The 23,720-nt window shown below is 41.9% G+C and overlaps 1 protein-coding gene across 1 annotated transcript in view; it reads right to left on the minus strand.

Annotated features, from left to right (window-relative positions):
• Nucleotides 1–2,387: 2,387 nt before the first annotated feature.
• The window catches only part of MRPS28 (mitochondrial ribosomal protein S28), a 48,625-nt gene continuing 27,292 nt past the window's right edge, over nt 2,388–23,720 (minus strand). The window contains exon 3 of the mRNA XM_015855839.1: nt 2,388–2,684. Coding sequence (XP_015711325.1) covers nt 2,531–2,684 — 154 coding nt within the window. The 3' untranslated portion in view covers nt 2,388–2,530. The remainder of the gene's footprint in view (nt 2,685–23,720) is intronic.

The following is a 23,720-nucleotide window of genomic DNA, read 5'->3' on the forward strand; positions in this document are numbered from 1 at the left end:
TCCTAGCATAATATGATAATGATGCCAGAGAAAAGGTTGAACAATGATTTGCCTCAGTTAGAAATGGGACACCGATAAGAAATGGAAAGAGCCCGAGCCTTACAGAATGCCCCAAAGACATTTTCTTTTCTTCAGAAACAAGTTCATTGGCAAAGCTTTGGTGGGAAGACACTAATTTTCTCTTGGTAGCACCAATGCCCATATGAATGTAGGGCACTGGGTGGGGGTGGGACATGGCGGCTGAGGAGGCATTTTAGTCGTTATCTTTCAACACCCATCTGATCGCTGATACAAAGTAAGTCAAAATTAAAGATGTAAAACACAAAACGCTCTGTAGAGAAATTCCTGATTTTGGCAGTCCTATGAACATAGTCACAGACTTTTACTTATGCTGGCCTAAGACTTCTCAGCAGAATGAGGTGCTTCTACGTACAACTGAGACTATTGTGGTTGTTCTCTAATGACCAACATTGGTGATTCCTTAGTTGGCATTAAGGACAAGCAGTCTACACATGCTCTTGGTGTATGTAGGTATTCCAGAACAAAACAAAGAGCCCACAACAAAGACATTACAGGATTCCCTGCTCTATCATTGTAATTCTTTATGTGGGAGCCGTACAAAACCGAGGCAACGTGTAAAGGACATAGGCTACCCCAAGCAGAGGCTCGTCTAAAAAGATCATTTTGAAAAAGCAAATTGTACATTTAGCAACCTGTACGGTGTTTAAAAGTCATCCCTGTTGTACAGCAAGCTTTAACATCATAGGGTGTCCCCGGAAATTTCACACACGTATCTCCTAAATTTCCTTGTTGAAGGTTGATCAAGTGTGTAAGGGTGAGTTACTCGAAAGGGTTTCTCTTGGATATTTTAAAGCCTTTCTGGCTCCTTACAAAGGCCTTCTTTCCCTACTTCAGAGGTATCTGGAGGCTAACACCCAACCACAGAATCATGGAATCACAGGATGATTCATGTTCGGACTCCCCTCTGTAGGTTCACTGAGACGAGTGAGCACATTAATGCAACAGACGCAGCTCATACTGCTTGCTTCCTCTTTTACTTGGAGCCCTGCTTATTGCAGAAATACAGATTCAGTTTGCAGAACTATAAAAATGACCTGTGAAAACAAATCCATTCCCTTCAGAACTATCACACATTTTCCATGTGATCCCTCGCAGTAATTTGAGCAAATAAATACCTTATATTACAGCATTCTTCATGACAGATCATGCATGAGAAGCTCTTTAAGACTTTCAGTACCCTACACTTAAAACTCTTATTACAAATAGGTACAGGTAGGAACGGAGTTTTGTTTCTTCTGTCAAGTCTCTTTTAGGTAGAGGAATAAGGAAGAATCAAACTACGTGGCAGCAGGGGCTGTGGAACTAGATACAAAAAGCTTTGCTTTCCCTTTTCCTTTCATATGCTATCAATTGAAAGAAGAAAAGAAGACAACCATTAAAGAAAATGACAATGCTTTTGGAAAAGATCTCTAAACAGATTTAGATTCAGGCCTTTGTGTCCTGAATTTTCTTGGACTGCAAGAACACTTGTAGAGCTTGGGAGGCAAAGCTGACCACCAGGCCAGCTACCATTTAACTGAATGACTCCCAGCTTCTGCTTTCTGATGGCATCTCATCCAAGTTTCCCTCAGATCTGGACAATGAAAGAGGTCCCCGAGTTGCAGCAGCCTGCAGTTGGCTCTCTGCTATCCAGCTTGTTTGGAGACTCCTCTCCCCTGTTGTGACTGAAATATCACTCAGCAGTGAAGCTGTAAAACTGACCTGCCCTCAGCACATCTGCTGGGATCTATACACATCTACACAGACTGCAAATGACTGTGCACAATTCAGACCCAAATACATGAAATCAAAAATGGTCCTTGATATCTGAAACATAGTATGGTTCTTTGTTTGTGCATTCAAATACTGGTTATATTTATCTTAACTATCCTTGCAGAGATCTAAGGCATTTGGCCTACTATGCTGAAACACTGTTTGGCCTTTTTTTTCTTTAATTTACATTAACAACCAGAGAAAATTTACTAACACACCTTGGAAACGAGAAAACAAATTAAAGCAATGAATAACCTCTATTCCTTAATGCAAATGCAGATAAGATAACGATGTAATATAACAGAGATGAAGATTAATATCTGCAGTAAATATCCTGCATTGTTAAGCTGGAACTGAGGAACCCTTAATGCTGTTCTGCGTGAAGCACCAGGAAGGAGCACAGCAACAGGAAGCACAGTGCTCAGATCAACATCCATTCGGGATGGGAAGACTAATGTTCAGCTAATATTACCTGAAGAAGTTTAGGTCATCTTCTACATTTAAATGCAAAGGCAAATAGCTAGAAAGGTGAGTGAATAAAAAATGAGCAAGAATCAGATACAATGTGCTCACTGTCTTTTATTGATCTCACTATTTACATAACCAACCAGAAAGAAACTTCTTGTTTCTCTCCCAAGGGAACATTTCATTTGTATAAATTGTTCTAAAGCACAAAGTATGTTTATTTACACAAAATTTACTCTTTTTGCTTTGTCTGCTTGCTTTCCACCAGCCCTAAAAGCACCGCGTCAGCTTCCAACAAAGTCGTATCGGTCGTTGCACCCAGGAACCGAGATGTGAGTTCAAGATCCAGCAGTCTCAGGCGCACTCGGGATCCTCTCTGATACTTGCTGCAAATAGAAGGGGAGAAGAGGAAAAAGGTAAGTTTGGTTAAGCAATGGTCTTGCATCTCCTTACAGCTGCTCTCCTGCCTGCAGACTGAAGTAGCAGCCCCATAGCAAACATGTTCTAAAGGAATTTAAGTCTGAACCATAATGCATCAGTGCTAAAAGACTGAACTTCTGGTGTAAAGATAAACTAGATTCTGAGTTTCTCAAAGACGCCAGTGTTTAGTTCCGTGTCTCTTTTACTTCAAGCCTTACCTACCACCCACCCCTCCCCTGACGCAGCTCCATGCTGTTCCCTTGGGCCCTGCCGCTGTTACACAGAGCAGAGCTCAGCGCTGCCCCTCCGCTCCACTCAACACACTTGAAATACCACATACACTCTTAAAAATGAAGACATTTATTTGCCCAAAATGTGAGTAAGAACTGCCGTGGTGAAGAGTATGGCACAGCTACCAGAGCCAGAAAACATTTTATGATGGTTACCATCAATTCTATCCCTTTGTCAATTCACATTTCAAAAGAGAATGGTTTCACAAGTGATGGTAATAACCGATGAAAGCTAACATGTGACATTCAAGAATAATAATGCAAAGGCAAAACAAAATGGAAAGACAATGTGTAAAACCTCTAAGGATGGAAAGTATCTGCCCGGATTTAATCAGCTCACTTAAAAGAGAATGTTTCCCAAAAGAAAGGATGTTTTGAGATAAGGCGAAGAAAGAGGAAAGATCCTCACTACTTCCCGCAGCCAATGTCTGAAGAGCCTTAAATGAAGATACATGCTGGCCAGTGATTTTTAATTTTTGGGAAAATGGGCGAAATCTGTAGAAGATTCTGTAGTATTAATCCAAACTTTACCTTCTTCAGCAGCTGCTGGCGAGCTGGGGTGCCTTAGCATCCAACCATCAAGCTACCCTCAGCCCTTTGGCATAGATAACCACACATTTCTGCATTTATTGATGTGTGTGAGCACTGGATGAAGCCTAACAGAAGGCAAACAGTCTAGAAATGAAGGGAACTGCACTGAAAAGTAGATGTACAGTACATGAAATTATTCAAGCTTGAGTGACACTACGTTCAGAGCCATCAACTACAGCATTCTGTGCTGTTTTTGGAAGATGAAGGATATGTTTCCAACCTCCTGAAACTTAATACTAGAAAGTAGTGGGCTTGTGACAAATGTTAGAGACCAGTAATCCCTCTGCATTTTGCTTTCTCCCTTCCACAGGAAAAGCAGCTCACTAATAGTGTAAAGTAGATGCAGTTGTGGAAACTGGAGTCCAATACTTTTCTATGTAATATGAACGGAACGAGGCTTAGAATGGAATTGGGCATCCTCACTCTATTTGGCAGTGCAAAGCAAAGAAGATACCGAGTTACATATCTCTAACTGGCATAGAAAATGTTATTTTCATCGTTCAACAGCTCCTTCTGCTCTGTTTATAGGAGTGTTTCACAGAATAGATGGAATTATTTTATTCTTAACAAAAATTTAAAAGTGCTATTCAGAATCAGGAAAGCCAATGAGGGAAAGCTGGGCAGAAACCTTACTTCTCAGACTTCATAAATAAATTAGATTTAATAAAACATATTAAGCACGACACCCCCATTTTAGCATTATGAAAACTTTGTTGTACAGTTCATACAGGGCTCTCCTCAAGTTTTCAGACATGACTTTTGCATATATTTGTAAGGAAAATCCAAGCAACTCTATTTCTGTAAAAAACACAACCATCCAGATAACTTCAATCATGCTAAACTCATCTATTAAGGAACATTTCCCAGTCACAGCACATGTGATTACAGAGATCCTGAAGAACATCGCTTTAAGAAGCTGACACAACTGCCAATTTTTGTGAATATAAACATTTAGGTTTATGACAGATGTCCCCTGGAGCTAAAGAGCTTTAGAATAAACAAGAAGTTGTAGAAAGAATAGAAAGAGCAATACAACTTGCAGTGGTGGTCTATCCACCACATTTAGGACAAGATGAAATGATAGGCTGCTCTATGCATAGCAATCCTGTTCTATCCACAAAGGTATTTATCTTAAAACAGATAAAACTAGGCTACATTTAAAGCCGATGCTTTAAGGAGGACCCAGAAACAACACAGGCGTTTCATTACTTTCAGAAAGTATCCTAGTAGACACAGAACACCAGCATAAAAGGAAAGAAGCTGTCAACTCCATGCCACGAGAGGACTTGCTTTATTTTTGAGTAACAATGCTGGTATTCAAGACCATCCTATCTCCTGACCATTGGCAGGAACCATTAACCATCACCCAATGCCCACGTGAGGAGTTTGTCAAGGATACACACGTTTTTCCTCATCTACAGGTGGAAGTATTAAATTCACTTTGAAGCAAAAAAAGAAAGATATATATACACAAGGTATGGTAATATGCTAAAAAAATTCTTCTGCAAGTAGAGTCAAATCTTTCCCTTCTTCTATATGACTTTTTTATACAACAGCCATCAGAAGGGAATGACAGAATTGAATTCATGGAGATAAAGCACATGGGACAGATATTTCATTCGGACCCCTCTATCCTGCAACTCTTCTACACGTAACACGCATCCTCATGAGAAAGGATTTATTTTCTCTGCTTCCTCCTAAATGGCACTATCCCAGAGCACAGCTGTTCTCTGAATCCCCTTGCTATCAATTATATTTTATCAACATCCAAACCACCTAGAAGCAGCTTCTTTTCACAAACAATAGCCCAATTTTCCTGCACAGACATACTCCAAAATATCAACAGATACTGAGAGCTGAAAGCCAACCTATTCTTTTCCACTAATAATCCTTTCCTCACAAGAGCTATCATCTTTAACTCTCTGAGTTGTGGCAGGAGGCACTCCAGCTAGTAGGTAGGAACTCACCATGGCTGGTACCAAGCCATGGTCCCAACCCACACCGGCACTGGTAGTGATGCGGGCACCCATTTGAAGCACTCACCAGAAACCTTCACGTGAAATTAAGCCATGGATCAAAGCGTTCCAAAAAGCTTTCTGTAGTTTGAACAAGTACTCACAGGCTTCTCTCCATCTGTTCTGGTGTGGGCAAAATGTTGGGAATAAAGGCACACCTCTCCACAAGTGTCCATTTACGGAGTATGACTTCAAATGGAGGTAACTCACATCACTGTTTCAGTGCTTTTTCTTTAGACTGTCATGGACCAGTCGAAAAATCTTCTTTCAACAGTAAGTCTATGCAACCACATGTCACCGATGTATTAAATATGTGGGAGAAGACTCACAGTGGAGCTTTGCTAGCACTGCTTACACTCCTTACAGACACTTTAAAAGCAAATTAAAAAATTAACAATTATGTCACAGAATCACAGAATCACAGAATGACCCGGGTTGGAAGGGACCCTCAAGGATCATGTAGTTCCAACCCCCCTGCCTGGCAGGGCCACCAAACATACACCTTTACTAGATCAGGTTGCCCAGGGCCCCGTCCAACCTGGTCTTGAACACCTCCAAGGACGGGGCATCCACAACCTCCCTGGGCAGCCTGTTCCAGGGCCTAACCACTCTCCTAGTGAAGAACTTCCCCCTAACATCCAACCTAAATCTTCCCTCTTTCAACTTAAAACCACCATGTCCTTTTATTCCGTTAAAAGTAGTGTGTGGTGTTTTTCCCTGGCAGTTCAGAAGTAGCACAGTGCGTGCTTTCAAACCCAAGCAACATGGCAGCTTCCTTCTGACTAACTACGCTTCTCTTATGGCCACCTGGTCCTTACCCTAATCCTTTCCCCTTTCCGCTGATGAAGCTTTACATCTCTTAACATCTTAATAAATTAAAGGAAACATCCCCCAGGCCCCAGAACTCTTCAGTCAGGACTTTCAGCTTATAATACTCACAAAATAAATCATTTTAATATGTCCCCTTAAAACGTATTTATAAACTACAATGACAAGAAGTAAAAAGATGTATCTTTACACAGTGACAATGAAGAGGAAGGGTATGGCACGGCATATTTCTGCTCTTGTTAACTTTCAAGAAGGCTGGGGAGGGAAATGTTATTTTTTTAATATCAAAGACATTTCAGGCTACAGCAAAGGAGTTAACTTAGAAAGCAATGAGCATATGAAAATAAGGAGACTGTAACCAAAAAATATTGTTTGATCGTAATTATACTGTTTGCTACCAGGAAAATGGGAGAGCAGCTTTGCAGGTATGCAATTTCACATGCTGAGGAAGCATCCTCCTTCCTAAACAGCAGCAAGAATTTTATTCAAACACTAAATTATAGGTGCAAACATTAAAGCGTTTTGTTAAACTATCCGATATTTAATATTGCGTGTGATCTCAAATTAGCAAGCAGTCCCTTTTCCATTATAACCGCTCAAGTTATTATTTTAAAGTTCAAAGCAACAAGCGTTTCATTCTGGAGAAAGGTGCTTCAAAAAGAACACAGTTACAGAAATGGCTGAGTCTGGGTCTTCCCTACTACTGCTCATCTTAAGAACTCACTCAGATATCTCCTGTTCTGTGTCATGGAAATACAGGGCTGCGATTCTGAAAGGCAAATGGGGGATTTTAGCTTACACACCTTCTATTTTACTGCTGTTTTTCAATTTCCACTGCTTTCTTTCGGAACGGTAAGTGGTGAAATTCAAAGCTAAATGAAATACCCAGGGCGCACTACAACCATTCTGACCCACCATCCATTCTTCCACACCATCCATCCCACCCCTGTGAGGCTGCCCATCTGAAGGGAAGAAGAAAACAGCTGTTAAACCTGGTCTGACACTCCTGTGCTGAGGGCGTGATGTAGAGAATTTGATTTGAGCTTGTTTTGAACATTTCCTCATACATTCTAGCTTTCCAAAAGTGAAATCAAAGGAATCCCTGGATTGCCCTCCTTGCAAAATGTCTTGTAAAATGCACTTCGCATCACATCAGAGATGAATGCTATAACCTTTTCTCTAAGGCAAGTGAGATAACTTGACAAAAGAAGCTTGCAAAAGGTGGCTGCTGTCAGCTGAGAATGTGCAACAGGTACAGTGATGGTCTCACGCAATAATTTATGCCAGTTACTCTGTCAGTCTATAACATATAACGTATCTTTTAACTTGAGGGGAAACATCACTCCAAAGGAACAGAATTAAAGGAATTTGAGTCTCTTGCTCAGATTGTTACATTTTTTTTCCTGTTTAAACTATGTAATGAACTACTAAAAAATTGACTCATAACTTATAAAATGCTAAAAAATAAAGATGATTATATGCTTTGGTGTAATGAATATATTCATTTAGACTACACCATATTAAAAAGCATAGCTCTTCATGCTTACAGGCCCCAGAAGTTCAGCAAACAGCTCAGAAGATGACAGCAAAAGGAACCCACAAAAAGGATCCCCATGAAGCACGCTCCAGCAGCCACACTTCTGTCCATCTTTCTATAACTGAGCCCTGTCACAGTTTCTGTCCCTTTCCTCCCCCATGCTGAGGCCTCCTCTTAGGCAAGTACTCTCCATGTTCTAAGTCTTCAGTCTTCCAAATCGTAACCGGTTTCCACAGTTCTGTTTTTTGTGTTCCTCTGCATATATCTTGATCTCTCTCTTTTCCTATACTCACCATTTCCCTAATCACATCCTCATCTGTTCCCTGTCTCCCCAGGATCTCTGACCAAGTGTTCCCATTTTTCTTCTGTCCTGGGAAGAACTGTGAGACATTTTCTCTGGTCCTCTCTTACTTTGCCTCCTCCTCTTCTTACAACACTTCTCAGTTCTCTCAGCCAATTCCAGTCCCATTACACCATCAATCCTGGCAGGTCTCTCGTAAGGGATTAAAAACAGCAGGTTTTGATGAACCAGACAGACGCTGTTTTTTGAGATTTCAAATCAGACTCTTTTTCCCCCCTTACCTTCTGGGTAATGACACAAGCTATGGGAGCAACGGCACTGCATTAAAAACTTGCTCTACCTTGGTGCTCAACCCTCAAGGTTTGTACAGCTCAGAGAAGCTGATACACAGGAAAAAAACATGGGCAAGTCAGGATAATTCTTGTACTGTCAGCAGGTTTTTGCAGACGTATCTATCAGCTCTGCTCCCATCTAGGCTGATAGTAATTCCCACACCCTTTGGCTTTCAGGTCCACTGTTGCTATAAACCAGATCTACTGTCTCTTGGGAGCAGCTCGATGCAGAAGATGGGTGAGGAAGGTAGAATGGCTTACTGGTGGCCCAGCTCCTTTTTTGGCTGCCGGGACCAACATAATAGCACCATCCATAACAACTACCCTCTGGCTTGCTCAGACACTTATAGCACTCATTTATGGCAAAAGGCAAGTCACACTTGCACAACAGTTGGTCTGTAAGATGCAGACTGCACAGACATACACAAGTCACTCGGAGAAGCAGGAACAGAAGATTTGAGCTATGAATATCTGACAGTATTAACGTCATGGTAAGAGCCTGAGAAAACTGACAGTAGGAAAATGGGATCATGCGGAGAGAAAGTACTGCTCTAACAACAGACTGTAAGACTCGCAGTTCTCTCTGCACACAAATTATCCTGAAGCATCACGGAGTGTGCTGATCTTGAATGCATACCTGCATTTAAATACGGGAGAACATTACCCATATTTGAAGCGCGCTAAGTAACACTTCTTAAAGTTTCCATTACTTGTCAGTGTCCCTTTAATCCGAATGTCTCAAGAACAATCTCGGCTACTTATATTATGAATAAACAATAGAAATACAGAACAAATTTCCTGATGAAAAAGAGGTCACGATGCTCCTGTAAAAGGGGCATTTTCAGATTCCGTCAGGAACATTTCTTTGCATGCTAACACTTGCATTATTCATTCAAATGGCTTTCACAGTTAATAAAAGCCTATTCAGGGACAACATGAAAATCTTACAGGGGAGTGGCACCTTATAAATACGAATGCTTTGACACTGTCAGTTTGATTTTCAAGAAGTGGCAAGGAAGAGCGCGAAGCATGGGGTAAAAATACTTAGAAAAATCCAGCAGAATGCCGTGCAGCTGTGTCTGAGATAACGTGGTATTTGATGGTTTCTCTTTCTGCTACAAATAACTACCATTAACCAAAAAAATATATATATATTTCACAAAGCACATGAAACAGAACAGGCAAACATAAAAATAGCTGTAAAGAGCGCAGTGGGTCCAAACAGGAGTAGGATGATGTTGGCATCGGTGTGCACAGACTGCTAGGGCAGCATCCCGAAATACTGAAAGGAGGAAAAACTTGAAGAAACAGTGGGAAACAAGGTATGTCTAGACATAATTAAGACATGAAACATGATGTCTTATCTCTCTTGTCTCAAAATTGGATTTGAAGGGTGGACTATTCAGTGGATAAGCTAGGGGGCTGTGGCCAATGGATCCATGCCCAGGTGGAGGCTGGTGATGAGCAGTGGCCCCCAGGGGTCCATGACAGGACTAGTGCTCTTCAGCATCTTTATCAATGACACAGACAATGGCATCGAGTGCACCCTCAGCAAGTTTGCAGGTAACATCAAGCTGAGCGGTGCAGCTGATACAACAAAAGGAAGGGATGCCATCCAAACGGACTTGGACAAGCTTGAAAAGTGGGGCAATGTGAACCTAATGGGGTTCAATAAGGCCACACACAAGGCACTACACCTTCATCAGGGCAATGCCAGATACAAGTACAGACCGGGAAAATTCACTGAGAGCAGATCTGCAGATATGGACTTGGGGGTCCTGACAGATGAAAAGAGGGGAGATTCAGATTAGACACTAGGAAAGCATTTTTTACCGAGAGGGCAGTGAGGCACAGGAACAGGCTGCCCAGAGAAGCTGTGGATGTCCCACCTCTGGAGGCATTCAAGACCAGGTTGGATGGGACCCTGGGCAGCCTGATCTTGTGCTTAGCAACCCTGTCCATGGCAGCGGGGTTGGAACTTGATGGTCTTTAGTGTCCCTTTAACCCCACACCAATCTATGATTCTATGGCTCTAAGATATTTTGATTTATGTGCTCTTTGGTGACTGCTTATGTGTCTTCTGGTCAACAAAGAAACACTGATAAATTCTCATTAAGGCGATACAGAATAATAGAATCATACAATTACCCAGGTTGGAAAAGACCTTGAAGATCATCAAGTCCAACTGCAGCCTAACCATAGTACCCTAACTCTGACAACCCTCTGCTAAATCACATCCCTGAGCACCACATCCAAATGGCTCTTAAACACATCCAGGGATGGCGATTCAACCACCTCCCTGGTGGGTTGAGCCTATTCCAGTACTCGACTACCCTTTCTGTAAAGAAGTGCTTCCTAATATCCAACCTAAACTTGCCCTGGCGCAACTTGAGGCAAACACAAACTGAAAAAACAAGTCCGCCACAGTCTTGTCTACAAACTCTCTTGAGAAGCAGCTTCCTCAAGGATTTTGAACTGTTCTGAAGTGGAGACAAATGTAATTTTCACCATTCACCTCATTGTACTGTATTTAGAACTGCCAGCCAGAACAGGTAAAGTCATGACACATCTGTGCGTATTTCAGCAGTTCCCACAAAGGAGCAGGGTTCTCTGTCAGGCTGTAGCAAGAGACACAATCTGAATTGGCTATTTCCTTTTTTCTGTGAAAACTAAGGCAAACATTTAATGTTATTTGTTTCTTACTTTAATAAGACTTTTTCTTAGAACTATTATACGGAAGACCCTGAATAGATCTCCCAAAAGCAACTTCAGAGAAGGCACATATAATTGCAGCTCTCTGTACAATTAAATAATTAATACCTGAAAGTACATCAGCAATACCTGCAGAGTCAGACCACTTTTCTTAGTTCATCAAGTCAGGCTGTTAAAACAACTACTGGATGCACCAGCATTGCTGCACATGCCTGGGACAAACTCGTGACCATACAAACCATGCCAACCATACCTTGTGAGCCTGCTTGCCAAGGAGAGAGTGTTATTAGCCAGGCTTGGCTCAAACAATTCACTGCCCACAAAGCTACTTTAATGTACTGTCTCTACTGGGAAAAAAAAAATAACACAGTTATCCAACAATACATTACGATACTTTCCCATCACTGCAGCAGTTCCCACCACAGGCAACACTTTGTCTCCAACAAAGAAGCCTCACATTCTGCGTCTGCAAAAAAAAAACCTATCCATACTGCAGGGATGCCAAGAGGAACATCTGTGTGCTCAGAACTACACAAAACTGGCTTTTTGTGTGCGTGTGCCCGTGTGAAAGAGCCGGGGGTGGGAGCGCGCAGACAATAGCTCGTGTGACTGCCTGGTAAGGAAATGCTCTTTCATTCCCTTCCTCCCTCCTTTAATTTATTTTTTAATCTGAACAAGGGAGTCAAACAGCCGCTGCAGCCATCAACTACTTCTCCAAGCCTAAGGAAAAGGGTTAAGTTTTTCCCACATTACTGGTTTATAGCTTGGACTTTCTTTCACCATAAAGGATTTCTTTAAATGCTAAGCGTATAATCTGAGGACTCTGGGTCTAATTTTCCAGTTAGCACTAATTATTACAGCTGTAACACATACTTATTAAATGCTCAAGTACAGGCAGTCAGATGCCTCCCAGAATATCTCTGTCTCCCGTAACATCCTTGCAGGTAAGCTTAGGAAGAAGTCTGGGATACATGAGTGGAAAGTGAGGTGGACTGAGAACTGTCAAAACTCAGAGGGCTGTGATCAGGGAGCAGGCCCAGTTGGAGGCCTGTAACTAGCAGTGTTCCCCAGGGGTTGGTACTGGATCCAGGCTTGTTCAACATCATCTCCATCAGTGATGGAGTTCCATACAAACTTGATGAAAAACTCCTTTACTGAGAGGGTGAGAGAGCATGGGAACAAGCTGCTCAGATAGGTTATGGAGTTTTCTACTCTGGAGATGATAGCCAAAACTCACCTGGATACTTCCATGTGTTACTACTGTAGGAAACCTGCTTTAGCAGAGGAGCTGAACTAGATGAACTCCACAGGTCCCTTCCAATCTGTACGTTTATGTGATTCAGTACAATATGGATGGCTTTGATGGCTTTGTCATGAATACAAGCAGTGACATTTAGAAAGAAGAAATAAAGACAACAAAACAGTGTTGCCTTTCTGAATGGGGGGGTCGATAATCTGGGGAGCAGTGCAAGAGAATGTGAGCTAGGAACACTATCAAGAAATTAAAGTTGTAAAGCAAGGAAAAACCCAGTGCAAAGACCACTGCCTACAAGAGAGCATCTCTATTTTGCTTCAGTTCAGATCTACTTTGTCAGCCATTTAAATAATCCAGCGATATTTTGCTGATGGACTAAAATATACAGCTTTATTCCTCGCTTTAAAAGCATCCCCCAGTGGTGTGGACTTTTGAAGCAGTGACATTTAAGTATGTTCAAGTTCCAGGCTACATATGAAAACCAGAAGAAACTCAAAAGTTTCTCTGGAGCTACAGTTACTAATGCCACATCCTCCTCTGCTTCCTGCCTGTGTGGCGCAATCCCAGAGCTCAACAGATATCAGTAACTCTGCCTGTTTCATGACTCACCTTTAATGCCAGCATTGTCTCCAAAACCGGGAGCAAGTGGCCCAGGGAATCAATTAGCAGTGACTTATCTGTTTCCCTAAATATTTGTAACTCTTTAACCAAGGGTCTGAAATTACATCTCTCCCTTTGGGGAAAATGGAGACAGGAGATGTAAATCTGGAGTGGTGCTCAGCCTTTCAGTCAGCTCCCAAAGTGCTCACCCGGCTGGGAACGTGCTCAGGCATGAAACCACTGCATGTGTGATGGGGCCCAATGACAGCGTGGAACTACTCAGGTGTCCCCTCTGTGCTGTCCCAGCAGTTCTGAGATCCTGTAGGTTGGAATAAAATGTAAACCTCCACTGCAAACACCTTGTAAAAGAGGTGAGTCGCTTTCCACTTTTCCTCATTGTTATTGCCATAGCTCCAACCCAATTCATCGCTGCAGTTCCTCTGCAGTGCCCTCAATTCCTGACCTGTAAGCCAAACTGTTTGCTACCAAATGAAGCGCAAGTCCACATCTTTGTATGCTGCAGTTCTGCAAGGTCTGCACTTGATCCATCAGAAATTGCTGAAAGTTTTCCCCAGATTATATGCGAAATCACAGGAACAGAATTAAAGCTCATCCTCTGATGAGGCCATCCCCATGACAGTACAAGCTCTCTGACTGCCAACCGGGTCAGAGAACTGGATCCGTGTGAGAACTAACCAAAGTAAAAAAATAAGGTCGTTTTCCTTCTGCACCAGCTCCCTGACACAGCTCTGAATGCAGCTGCACAAGGAAGTGCCAGCAGCTGAGGACGGTGCCAGCAGCATCCTACCTGCTTCTGCTCACAGCTGGAGACAGCGCCATAAAGGGGCTTTAGACTCCTCTGCCTCCCTTTCCACTACTGAACAAGATCAAGAAGAACCAGGTGGAGAATAGGGGAAAGGACAACACGCTGTACTGGTCTACCATATTAGCGGGATCCTTTAAAGAAAATGAAATCAATAGAGAATTCATGATTCAGAAGCCTAGAATAAAAAGGATACCTGAAATGTTAGAAGCTAGTCTTGCAGTAAAGGTAGCTTTTGGTTTAAATGCCATCTTTTTCCTAAAGATTTGGTAATATCAACAAAACAAAGAATTGTTTTGTCTCAATCAATGTTCAAATCAACTCGGTCATTGAAAAGGGAGCTGCTTATCACTTTGACCTATCCAAGAATTCAGAGCCTGTGCTTGTATTTGCTAGCAAAAGTAGCAGAGATCTCAAGATTGCTGCTGTACCTTTTACTTCTTAATCTCTTTCTTGTTCAAGAATTTCAGCTCCTACTATTGCTTACATTCTCCTGGAATATGGTGAGACACAATTAATCACGATAACAAAATCCTATCTAATTTGTGAGTAAAACTAATTGTGGTACAGTATTTCTTTTCTATCGTCTTATAAGGTGCCTTGCAGCTTTCCCACAGTATCGAGTTCCCAGTATAAGCACACACACACACAGAGTGCCTAGGTGACAACCCATTCCAACCTAAACCACTTTTTCAAACAAACTTCTCCAAACAATGTATTATCTACATTTTAAATGGGGGGTGAAACTCTACCACTCTCTCCATAAAAAGGACAGGGAGGCTCATTGTGCTCAACAAAAGATTTAAGGGAAGTATTGACCGTACCAGCAGTCTGTAATACTGGAGGGTGGAAAGAATCACGCTAGAAATTTTCTCACACTGAGAAAAGGAAAAATAACTACCCGTAAGTGATTTTGTCTATTAACGAGTCGATCCTGTTGCAATACTTTAGTAACTCCAAATAAAAGCATTTGCGCACTCATTTTAATTGCGCCTGTAGTAAAAACACTTCTGAAGCTCGCGGTGTTAGTAATAACGAGAAGGAATAATGCGTGTACAGACAAAAACAGGCATTCAGTCACCTGTCCGTATTCAAAGAGGTCAAATTAATTTTCACTTATGCTTGGGAATAAACTCAGATTACCCGGGTGATAACACACCCACGTAGACCAGAGCGTGGTTTAGCAGCAGGAAAGCAGGAACAGGCTGGTATTGTTACAGGACTGATGCTCAGTATCTGCCCAGCAGTTTAGCACCTGCAGAACTGAATGCTGTCAATCTGACAGCTTCTTTAGTCCTGCTGGACACACACCCCTGTGTGTTCTGCCTTAGACACCTCCCACATTGCCCCACTCTACCAGTGTCCATACCTGGGGAGTTAAACCAAGCATCAGAAGAAACCCAGATGAAAGCGGGTTGCCTGAGTGGAAGTTATTTAACCCCAGTATGATGGATGTGTACAAATAATGAATAAAGAAAGTTATTTCAGTTCAAAAGCCAGTACTTATTTTGCTCTGTACATCTTCAATGGATATGCGTATATATTTTAATTAATGTTCCTTTTCCAACATGTGATCAATTTGTTTAGCTTTTCACCTACAGGAAGAACAGTTATAGTGTTTAAATAACCAGTCGAGATAAATCACTCTGATAATACAATGTGACAAAATAGTGAAGTGTAATTAACTGAGCCTTACAATTTCACTTTTTTGCTTAGGAATCATTTTAATACTTGAAAAGTCAAGCTATTTATTTATATCACAGGAGTTAATCAACACACCATATTTACCACTACCACAGCAAAAAATTGCAAGAATGATGGCTTTGCTTTATTGACTACAGTTCAGCCAGAACTACAATTAGTGCTAGATATAATCTGGAAATCCCTAGCAGGGGACTCAGATCATCTGTGACTTGGGCTTGCTCAAACAAGAACAATGTTTGGGGACAAGAGAATCACAGAATCACAGGGGTTGGAAGGCACCTCAGGGGGTCATCAAGTCCAAACCCCCTACTAAAGCAGGTTCCCTACAATAGGTTGCACAGGGAGGCATCCAGGTGGGTCTTGAATATCTCCATAGAAGGAAACTCCACAACCTCTCTGAGCAACTACAAAGCTATAACTTGTATTTTCATTCTGCAATGAACAAACTCTTTTGTAAGGGAACCAAGAACTTGAAGGAGAGAAGTGGAGAATGCACATTGTGAGGTTATTTGTTGTTAAACAGAGCAAGAGCACAGGCTGCCTAGGGAGGTGGTGGAGTCTCCTTCTCTGGAGATATTCAAGAACCGCCTGGACGCCTACCTGTGCGACGTGTGTAGGGAACCTGCTTTGGCAGGGGGGTTCGACTCGATGATCTCTGGAGGTCCCTTCCAACCCCTACAATTCTGTGATTCTGTGAGCCAGAAAATATGTATTTTCTCAATCTAATGCTTAGCAAAGCTTGTTACTAACTTGTTTTGGACATAAGATGATATGATTGATCGCCTCAGCTTTTTCCAGTGATTACCTAGCAAATGGAAAGGAATGAGAGCCAAGAATATACAAATGAAACTGAGGGAACAGAATCAATTCTGGGTTATACCAATATTTCACTCAAATGCTTCCCATTTGCTCCTAATTATTTCACAGTCATTTACAAAAGAAGTTGAGCAGATTATGCTGAACTTGAGCTAATGAATACTTCTCAGCTATCTGGGTCGCTTAGAAGGAAACACAAATTCTTGGGATAAAAGATGGTACGTTATATCCTGTAAATACTATTTGCCCTGTACAACTATTTGTCTGGGGAAATTCGAAGTGATTACTGGCATCTATTCCACTAGAAAGCTGGATTTTATGCTTTCTTTAAAGTGTCTTAAAATCGAGGAGATCTCCTGTCCCACCTTTCACACTGCAGAAGGTCACCCTCACCAAATATTTACCTGCCTTGTTTTTAAGAAACTTCGATGAAGGGTTTTTTCAACAGCCCCAAGGTGAGCCCGCTCAGAGTTTCACCATCATAACAGCTGAGTTTGTTTACTTAACATCTAAGCTAATTGTCTACGCTAATTGTCTAAACAAAGCCAACTTTTTTTTTGTTCTTCCTCCAACAAAGATCAACAGATACGACAAACCTTCTATGTACTGGAAGCATTTCAAATACACACATGGAATATTTCCATCTTCAAATCTCTTTGATAAATACAAATATCTTAGATATCAACACTTCCTTTAATATTTGGTTCATTTTGGTATTTATCATATGAAGGAAAGCCATACGAAAGCTAAGGTGGCAAAAACAAACTTTCAAAAGCTAAAGATGCAATGTAAGGTTCTCCAACATTGCCAATTCCGTCCCTTTGAAACACACAGGAGTTTGACTCAACATCGCTGTTTTTACTGCTATAGACTCTAACTTTTCTTAATCTCAGTTCAGTTTCTAATCCCCTTCTGGTATCAGACACCTCCCTACCTTTCCAGATTTCAAGGCTTTGCCCTGAAGTAGGGCAGCATAACAACTCCCCCTAGAACACCCAAAGCAACGTGTTTCTGGAAACACATTTCAAACATTTCTACAGTACAGAAAGTAGAATGAATTAATAGCAGACTCAAGGAAAAACAACGATGGATAATTCAATTCCAAGCGTGCAAAATCCGACAGAACTTCGACAGACCAGAAACAGCAGGTATAACGTAAAGCATAAGGAAGGCTTACTTAGGCAACCTCACCATCAGTTTTGCCTACATACTATACATGGATGTATTTATTTAATAATTGCTTGCTAATAATGAACTTCACTGAAGAATCGCTTCGCTATGGGAACAACCGCCCCACATCAAAAGAACCTAATTTGTACATCAAAGTAGAAATTATGTTCAATCATAATGCCTGATGATGTTTCTTTGAATTGCCACCTAAAAACAGCCTGGGACAAACTTAACTTTTGGCCTGAAGACTTTTGAGAGGGGAATAAATCTTCATTACAGTCAAAGAAATGAAAGAACACACTTTCACTCCGTGTATTACAAATATCATCAGAAAGAGGGGAAACTAATTTTAACCATGCAGTGCAAGGAGGTGGGCGTGAAAAAGACAACTCCTTCTTACACATACTCCAAAGCTTCTCAGCAAGATCAAAGGAAGGCATGCCACATTTTCCAAGAGGTGTTTGCTGATGTTCCCTGGAGCAGCTTATGGTGCACGGGCCTCCTGGTCTCATGGTGAGACACACTTCCATCAGCACTGAGATTCTGTCAGGCTTTCCTATGTATTCCTCATATATCTTCCCTATCCCTCAAGCCTTATGTTGACGCTTGTGGTAGACTCAAGAAGTCTACATTATTGTACCACTGAAGTCTGATCTGCCCGTTCACAACAAAATACTAAATAACTTCTTGCTCGCCTTTTCTCTGCTGCTTTCCTCTTTCAAGAACAACTTTGTTGTTTCTATGTTGAATTCTTCTGCTTCATTCAGCACTGGTCAGGAGGTCTGAAGTAGCTTTGTGGTGGGCCCTGTGTCATTTACTGATGATGGCATGACTTTATGTCACACACAGCACTTCCAGGCTTTCCCTTCATCCCCATTCTTCTGAGCATTGTTCAACTTGAGAATTTGACAGAAGAAAGTTCCATATGGACAAGGCCTTCCAAAAACTATGTGCCAGTGGTGACCGGAGCAAATACAGAAGATATAATACAAAGCATAACACAAGCACTTATTCTTTTTCTGTAAATAAAGGCAGAAGAGAAAGCTCCAAGTTCAAATTCATTTAGGTCATTAAAGCCCACAGACATATATTTAACAAACAGCCAAGTTACAAGCACAGGTGGCAGTGATCTACTTTCCATTTCATCTCTACGTGTATGCAGACTTCAAAAGTTAAAACTTTTGTGAACAGATTCTAATTGTAAAGTGAAAAAATAATGCTATAAGATCTTAAATTCTCCAGAAATCTTCAATTCAATTGGTGAAAATAAAGCAACAAAACCATTTCTGCTTATAAAGAATAAATCAAGTCACACAGTCACTTTGTCAACAATGTAAACTCATAAAGTGCAGAGGTAAAAATGGTAGAGAAGTTCAGTGTATTCAATTACTTCCATTAATTGTTTATACTTCCTAATGAAATCAAACAGTTTTGCAGCCTGAAGCAATTTAGCTGCGAGATGAAAAAGCAGGCCGTGCCCTCCTCGCTTCGAAGTCCCTCTGCTCTTATTAGCTGCTGCTCATAGGAAACACCCTTCCTCCAGCTGTAAGGACAGTCGAGCAGCTGCCTTCACAACCAATGCCAACTCTACATATTCATACATAAAAGCAGCTGCCTGCCTGCCCATGCAGCTGAAGGAGAAGTGCTGGAGGCACAAGGCAGTGTCTAATGCTGGCACTAATTGCAAAGGCAGCTGCTTGACTCATACAGCTGCAGGAAGAGAGCTAGGTATCAAAGTGAGAGGAGAAATGTACGATGGAATGGCCAAAGCATCTTATAATTCCCAGAATTTATAAGAGATGCTTGCAGCCTTCATCTGTGATCCTTGGCTGCCCATTTGTGAACTGGGGGATAAAGATGCCAGTCCTAAAAAATGAATTCATTTGTGACTGTGAAGCATATCAGGATGATGGTATCGTACCGATACCTAGAAGAAACAGGGAATTAGAGAATTCTATCTTTGCAAACTATCCAAAGAACAGGAAAATATAATGAGCAATAAAGAGAATAAATGTTAAGGCATAGCTGTTCATTACAAAAATACCATTCATTCTATGCACCCAACAACACTAAAGACTTAATAAATTTAAGATGAAAACAAAGCATGGATAGGTAACCTAAGCACTCTTCAACTTCTGAGTGCTGGGTAGACTTTGAAAACAGCTCTAAGGGGATCCTTCCCCTGTGGTTGATTTCAAGAACATACCTGTGCATGAGAAAGGTGTGCACATATACACAGCATGTATATACCAGAGAAATGTACCTTGGTTTCTCTTTTGTGACTCAGTGGGCACATGTAGTAGCCTATACTTCCCTGCATGACATAAAATCTGTAGGCAGATTTTCATTCCAGTTTTGGAAGAAGCCACCTCCACAGATACTCTGCAACTGATGACAAACATTGAACAGGTTACATCCTCTTAGACTGGTAAAGAAATTGCACAACATTCCTAGCACCAGGGGCTTTCATATCCCATTCCTTGCTGAAAGGAACAGACAGAACTCTACAGCTGGAAGAGATGAGCAGAACTAAAAGAGATGGACTTGTCTCAGAATCACAAGAGATTCCTTGGAGAGGACTTCAAATACACAAGGAGGGACAATGCACAGTACAAGTATTGGAATGGGGAGCAAATTTAGGGGCAAAAGGAGTGAGGACCTTAGTAAAGGAAAGGCACCATGTTACAGGGATGCAACAAACAGGCAAGATGAGAAGTCTATAAACTTATTTTTAATGGAAGAGAAACTGATTTCAAAACAGCAGGATGGAAGAAGGAGAGATGAAGATGAACCTGCATATGGGCGAAGAATTTCACAGCCTTGGAGTCTAGCTTGTTATAATTAAGTGAATTGATGGAAGGAGGAACATGGGACTGAAGTCCTTAAAAGCAACTCCTTCTCTCTTACTGAATACATGCCTCGGTGGTAAAAATAAGCATCACATGTCAGATGCAAACAATTTTGTACTCTTCAATGTGCTTCTCCATATTTTTGTCCAACACTTTAAATCAAAGCCTGTCCTCAAAATGAATGGTTATTGCTGGGTTTGGGTAATGCAGATCTATGTAAAAAGTGACATCTCCAATGTAACAAAAGGTGAAAAAACAAATAAGGGAATTCATGTGATGCTTGGAAGTGCCAAGGCAATGCATACATTAAGAGGAGAAGAGCATTTTAAAATGCTCCCAGCTGTGCTTTGCTTTTAAAAGCCTATTTTGTTTCTGTAGTTCCCAGGAAAGCAGAGGAGTCACTGTCCCTGGAGGTGTTCAAGAAATGTGGAGACGTGGCTCTGAGGGACATGGTTAGAGGACATAGTGGTGATGGACTGAAGTTGGGCCAGATGGCCTTAGTGGTCTTTATAACCTTAATTATACAATTCTATGAAATGCTATGAAAATTTATAATGATGTCGCTAGGGACAAAACGTGAAAAAAGACAGACCTTGATCAGTCAGAACTATTTGAAACAAAATACAGAGCACAGTTCACTGCAGGAATTATGCACACCGTGAAGAGGCTGCAGTCAAAATGGTAAAAAAAAAAACAACAAAAACCAACAAACATTGCTCTGAAGCACAGCCAGAAAAAGAAAGGTAGAAAAAAGATCAGAGTGATAAGGATATAAACAGCAGGACAATGTGTGCACCGCCAGGGTTGCAGGACATGTGCCTGTAGGGTTCCTATGACTGTGCGTACAGCATCACACACTCCCATACTGCACCCTGCAAACTCTGACAGCCGATGTGACCTAAATACCCAGCAACCCTGGCAACAGGACGGCCAGCACTACTCAGCCTCCTCATCCGGCCTCCTGCTGCGAAATGCCTTTGGCAAGGAGCAGCAGGGTCTGCAAGAGACCACAGGTAACCACGTAGAGGACGCAGTTCCTGCAACCCTCCCACCCAGCCCTGCTCCCAACACATACCACGCAGCCTCGTGTTTAAACGGGTGAAAAGGTTTTTACACTTCAAACGCAGTTTGTTTTCTTCCAGCAAGCTCGCAAACAAAGCAGGGGATGTATATGCATTTTGTGCAGCTTTCAAAGCTATTCAGAAAGTAACTGGGTTTTCAGGAACAATTTCAGGGTGCAGCGAGTCACGATGTTCAGTGAGATGCTGCCAATCCCAGAGGAAGAGAGGGGAGAGCAAATGCCTTTATCTGCAATGCAGTCACCGGACTTGGCGGGGCGAGCAGCGGGATGGGGCAGGCTGCACAACAGCACTTGTGTCTCTGCGGCTCCTTGAGCTCCTAGCAGCCCTGTTCTGCAGCAGGGAACAAGGGCGCGTTTGTTCTCCTAAGCATGATTCTTCATTAAAGGAGAAATTTGGATTTGGGTGGCTGTCTCAGAAATGATTATAGGAAACAAAAGCATCAATTTAGTTTGGGATTATTACCTATGAAAACTTTAAATTATTCTTCCATATGCCCAAACCATGCAGAATGGGATAACACCGGATACCCTGCCCAGAGCACCATTCAAAACATCAAAATTAAATCTATATCCATTCGTTTCAGACTTTAATCATTAATTAAATTAGCTGATACGTATATATATAAAAGACAACAAGTACTAAACCAGGCAAACACGAGACCAGAATCAAAGCACATCAGCACATGTAAGAAATGATTCATATTTCGGATGCCACCCTTCACCGCCCCCCAGTGCACCTTCTCCAATTCCAACATATGTCTGCGTCTCTGCCTGAGATAATTTCTGATAGCGGGCGAACTAATTAAACATTCCTCAGAAGCCAGGGAGCTGAAGTCAGCGTGCAGTGACTCAGTGCTGCAGCTGTCAGGAGAGGGTTCCCATCCTAATCCCGCCCTGACCTCAGAGCTGAGCATGAGAACCTGTCAGAAAGGTGCTCTCACAGCACAGACAGCAAGCAGCAGCTGCGAGTGCTCAGAGGGCTGCAGCCACAATCTGGTTTGTTTTTTTAGCTCTTTTTCTCCTTTTTCCTACCTAATCTGTCACTCAGTGTTCATGCAGCACGATGCTCATGCCTGCACATCCTTGCTTCTGTTGAGTGGGAGCTGCCAATAGCTCTTCACCAGCCCTACAGCTGCTCAGATGAAAGAATCACAGAATGGCCTGGGTTGGAAAGGACCCCAAGGATCATGAAGCTCTGACCCCTCTGCCACAAGCAGGGTCACCAACCTCCACATTTAATACTAGACCAGGCTGTCCAGGGCCCCATCCAGCCTGGCCTTGAACACCTCCAGGGACAGGGCATCCACAACCTCTCTGTGCAACCTGTGCCGCTCAGCATACAAAACTGCTTGCTCAGCCTTGCTTATCACCCAGAGCAGGACCTAACACCACACTCTGCAAAGACCCATCCTCAACACATGCACCCTAAAACTGCCTTTGATAACACGATCCCATCTTCTGCCACCAATTAAACAAGTTGTCAAGTTTCCATCTGTTCAATACTTGAGCATGTAAGGAAACGTTGAATAATCCTAAAGTGATTTCATCCAACTTTGTTGATCTGACCCAGATTTTTCCCTGATTTTGTACTAGTGGGGCACTTCCCGATTAGAAGAGCTGGTATTTGTTTCCGTGAAGAAAAAAGTCTTCATTACAGGTACAAAGGTCACATCTGCACTAAGGTCTAACACAACATTTAAAAGAATACACACTGATACCCAGGACTGGCTACTAAAAGAAAAAGGCATGACTGATACATAACCACATCTTCAATACATTAGACAATGGGATTACAGACTTCTGAGTCATTTTCAGACCCGCAGCTTTCTTACTGTTTGTCAAAGGTACTATTGCTTAGACAGCAAAAAGGTTAGTTTTCCTCTAACGGGTGGGAACTGAGGATAATGTGTGAATTCCACCTTCTCTCTTCCCAGGAACTGCCTTTTCCATTTCATTTCTGGGGCTGCATCCAACCAGCCAAAGACTCAAGTTCCATCTTTCAGAGTAATAGGAGAGAGGAAGGCTTCAGGCTCTTGGATAACACTGTCATCTCTTCTATGGCCATCAAGCTATTCTTGTGGAAACAACAGCCACGATT

The sequence above is a fragment of the Coturnix japonica genome, chromosome 2 (genome assembly GCF_001577835.2).
Source record: "Coturnix japonica isolate 7356 chromosome 2, Coturnix japonica 2.1, whole genome shotgun sequence".
NCBI classification, from domain to species: domain Eukaryota; kingdom Metazoa; phylum Chordata; class Aves; order Galliformes; family Phasianidae; genus Coturnix; species Coturnix japonica.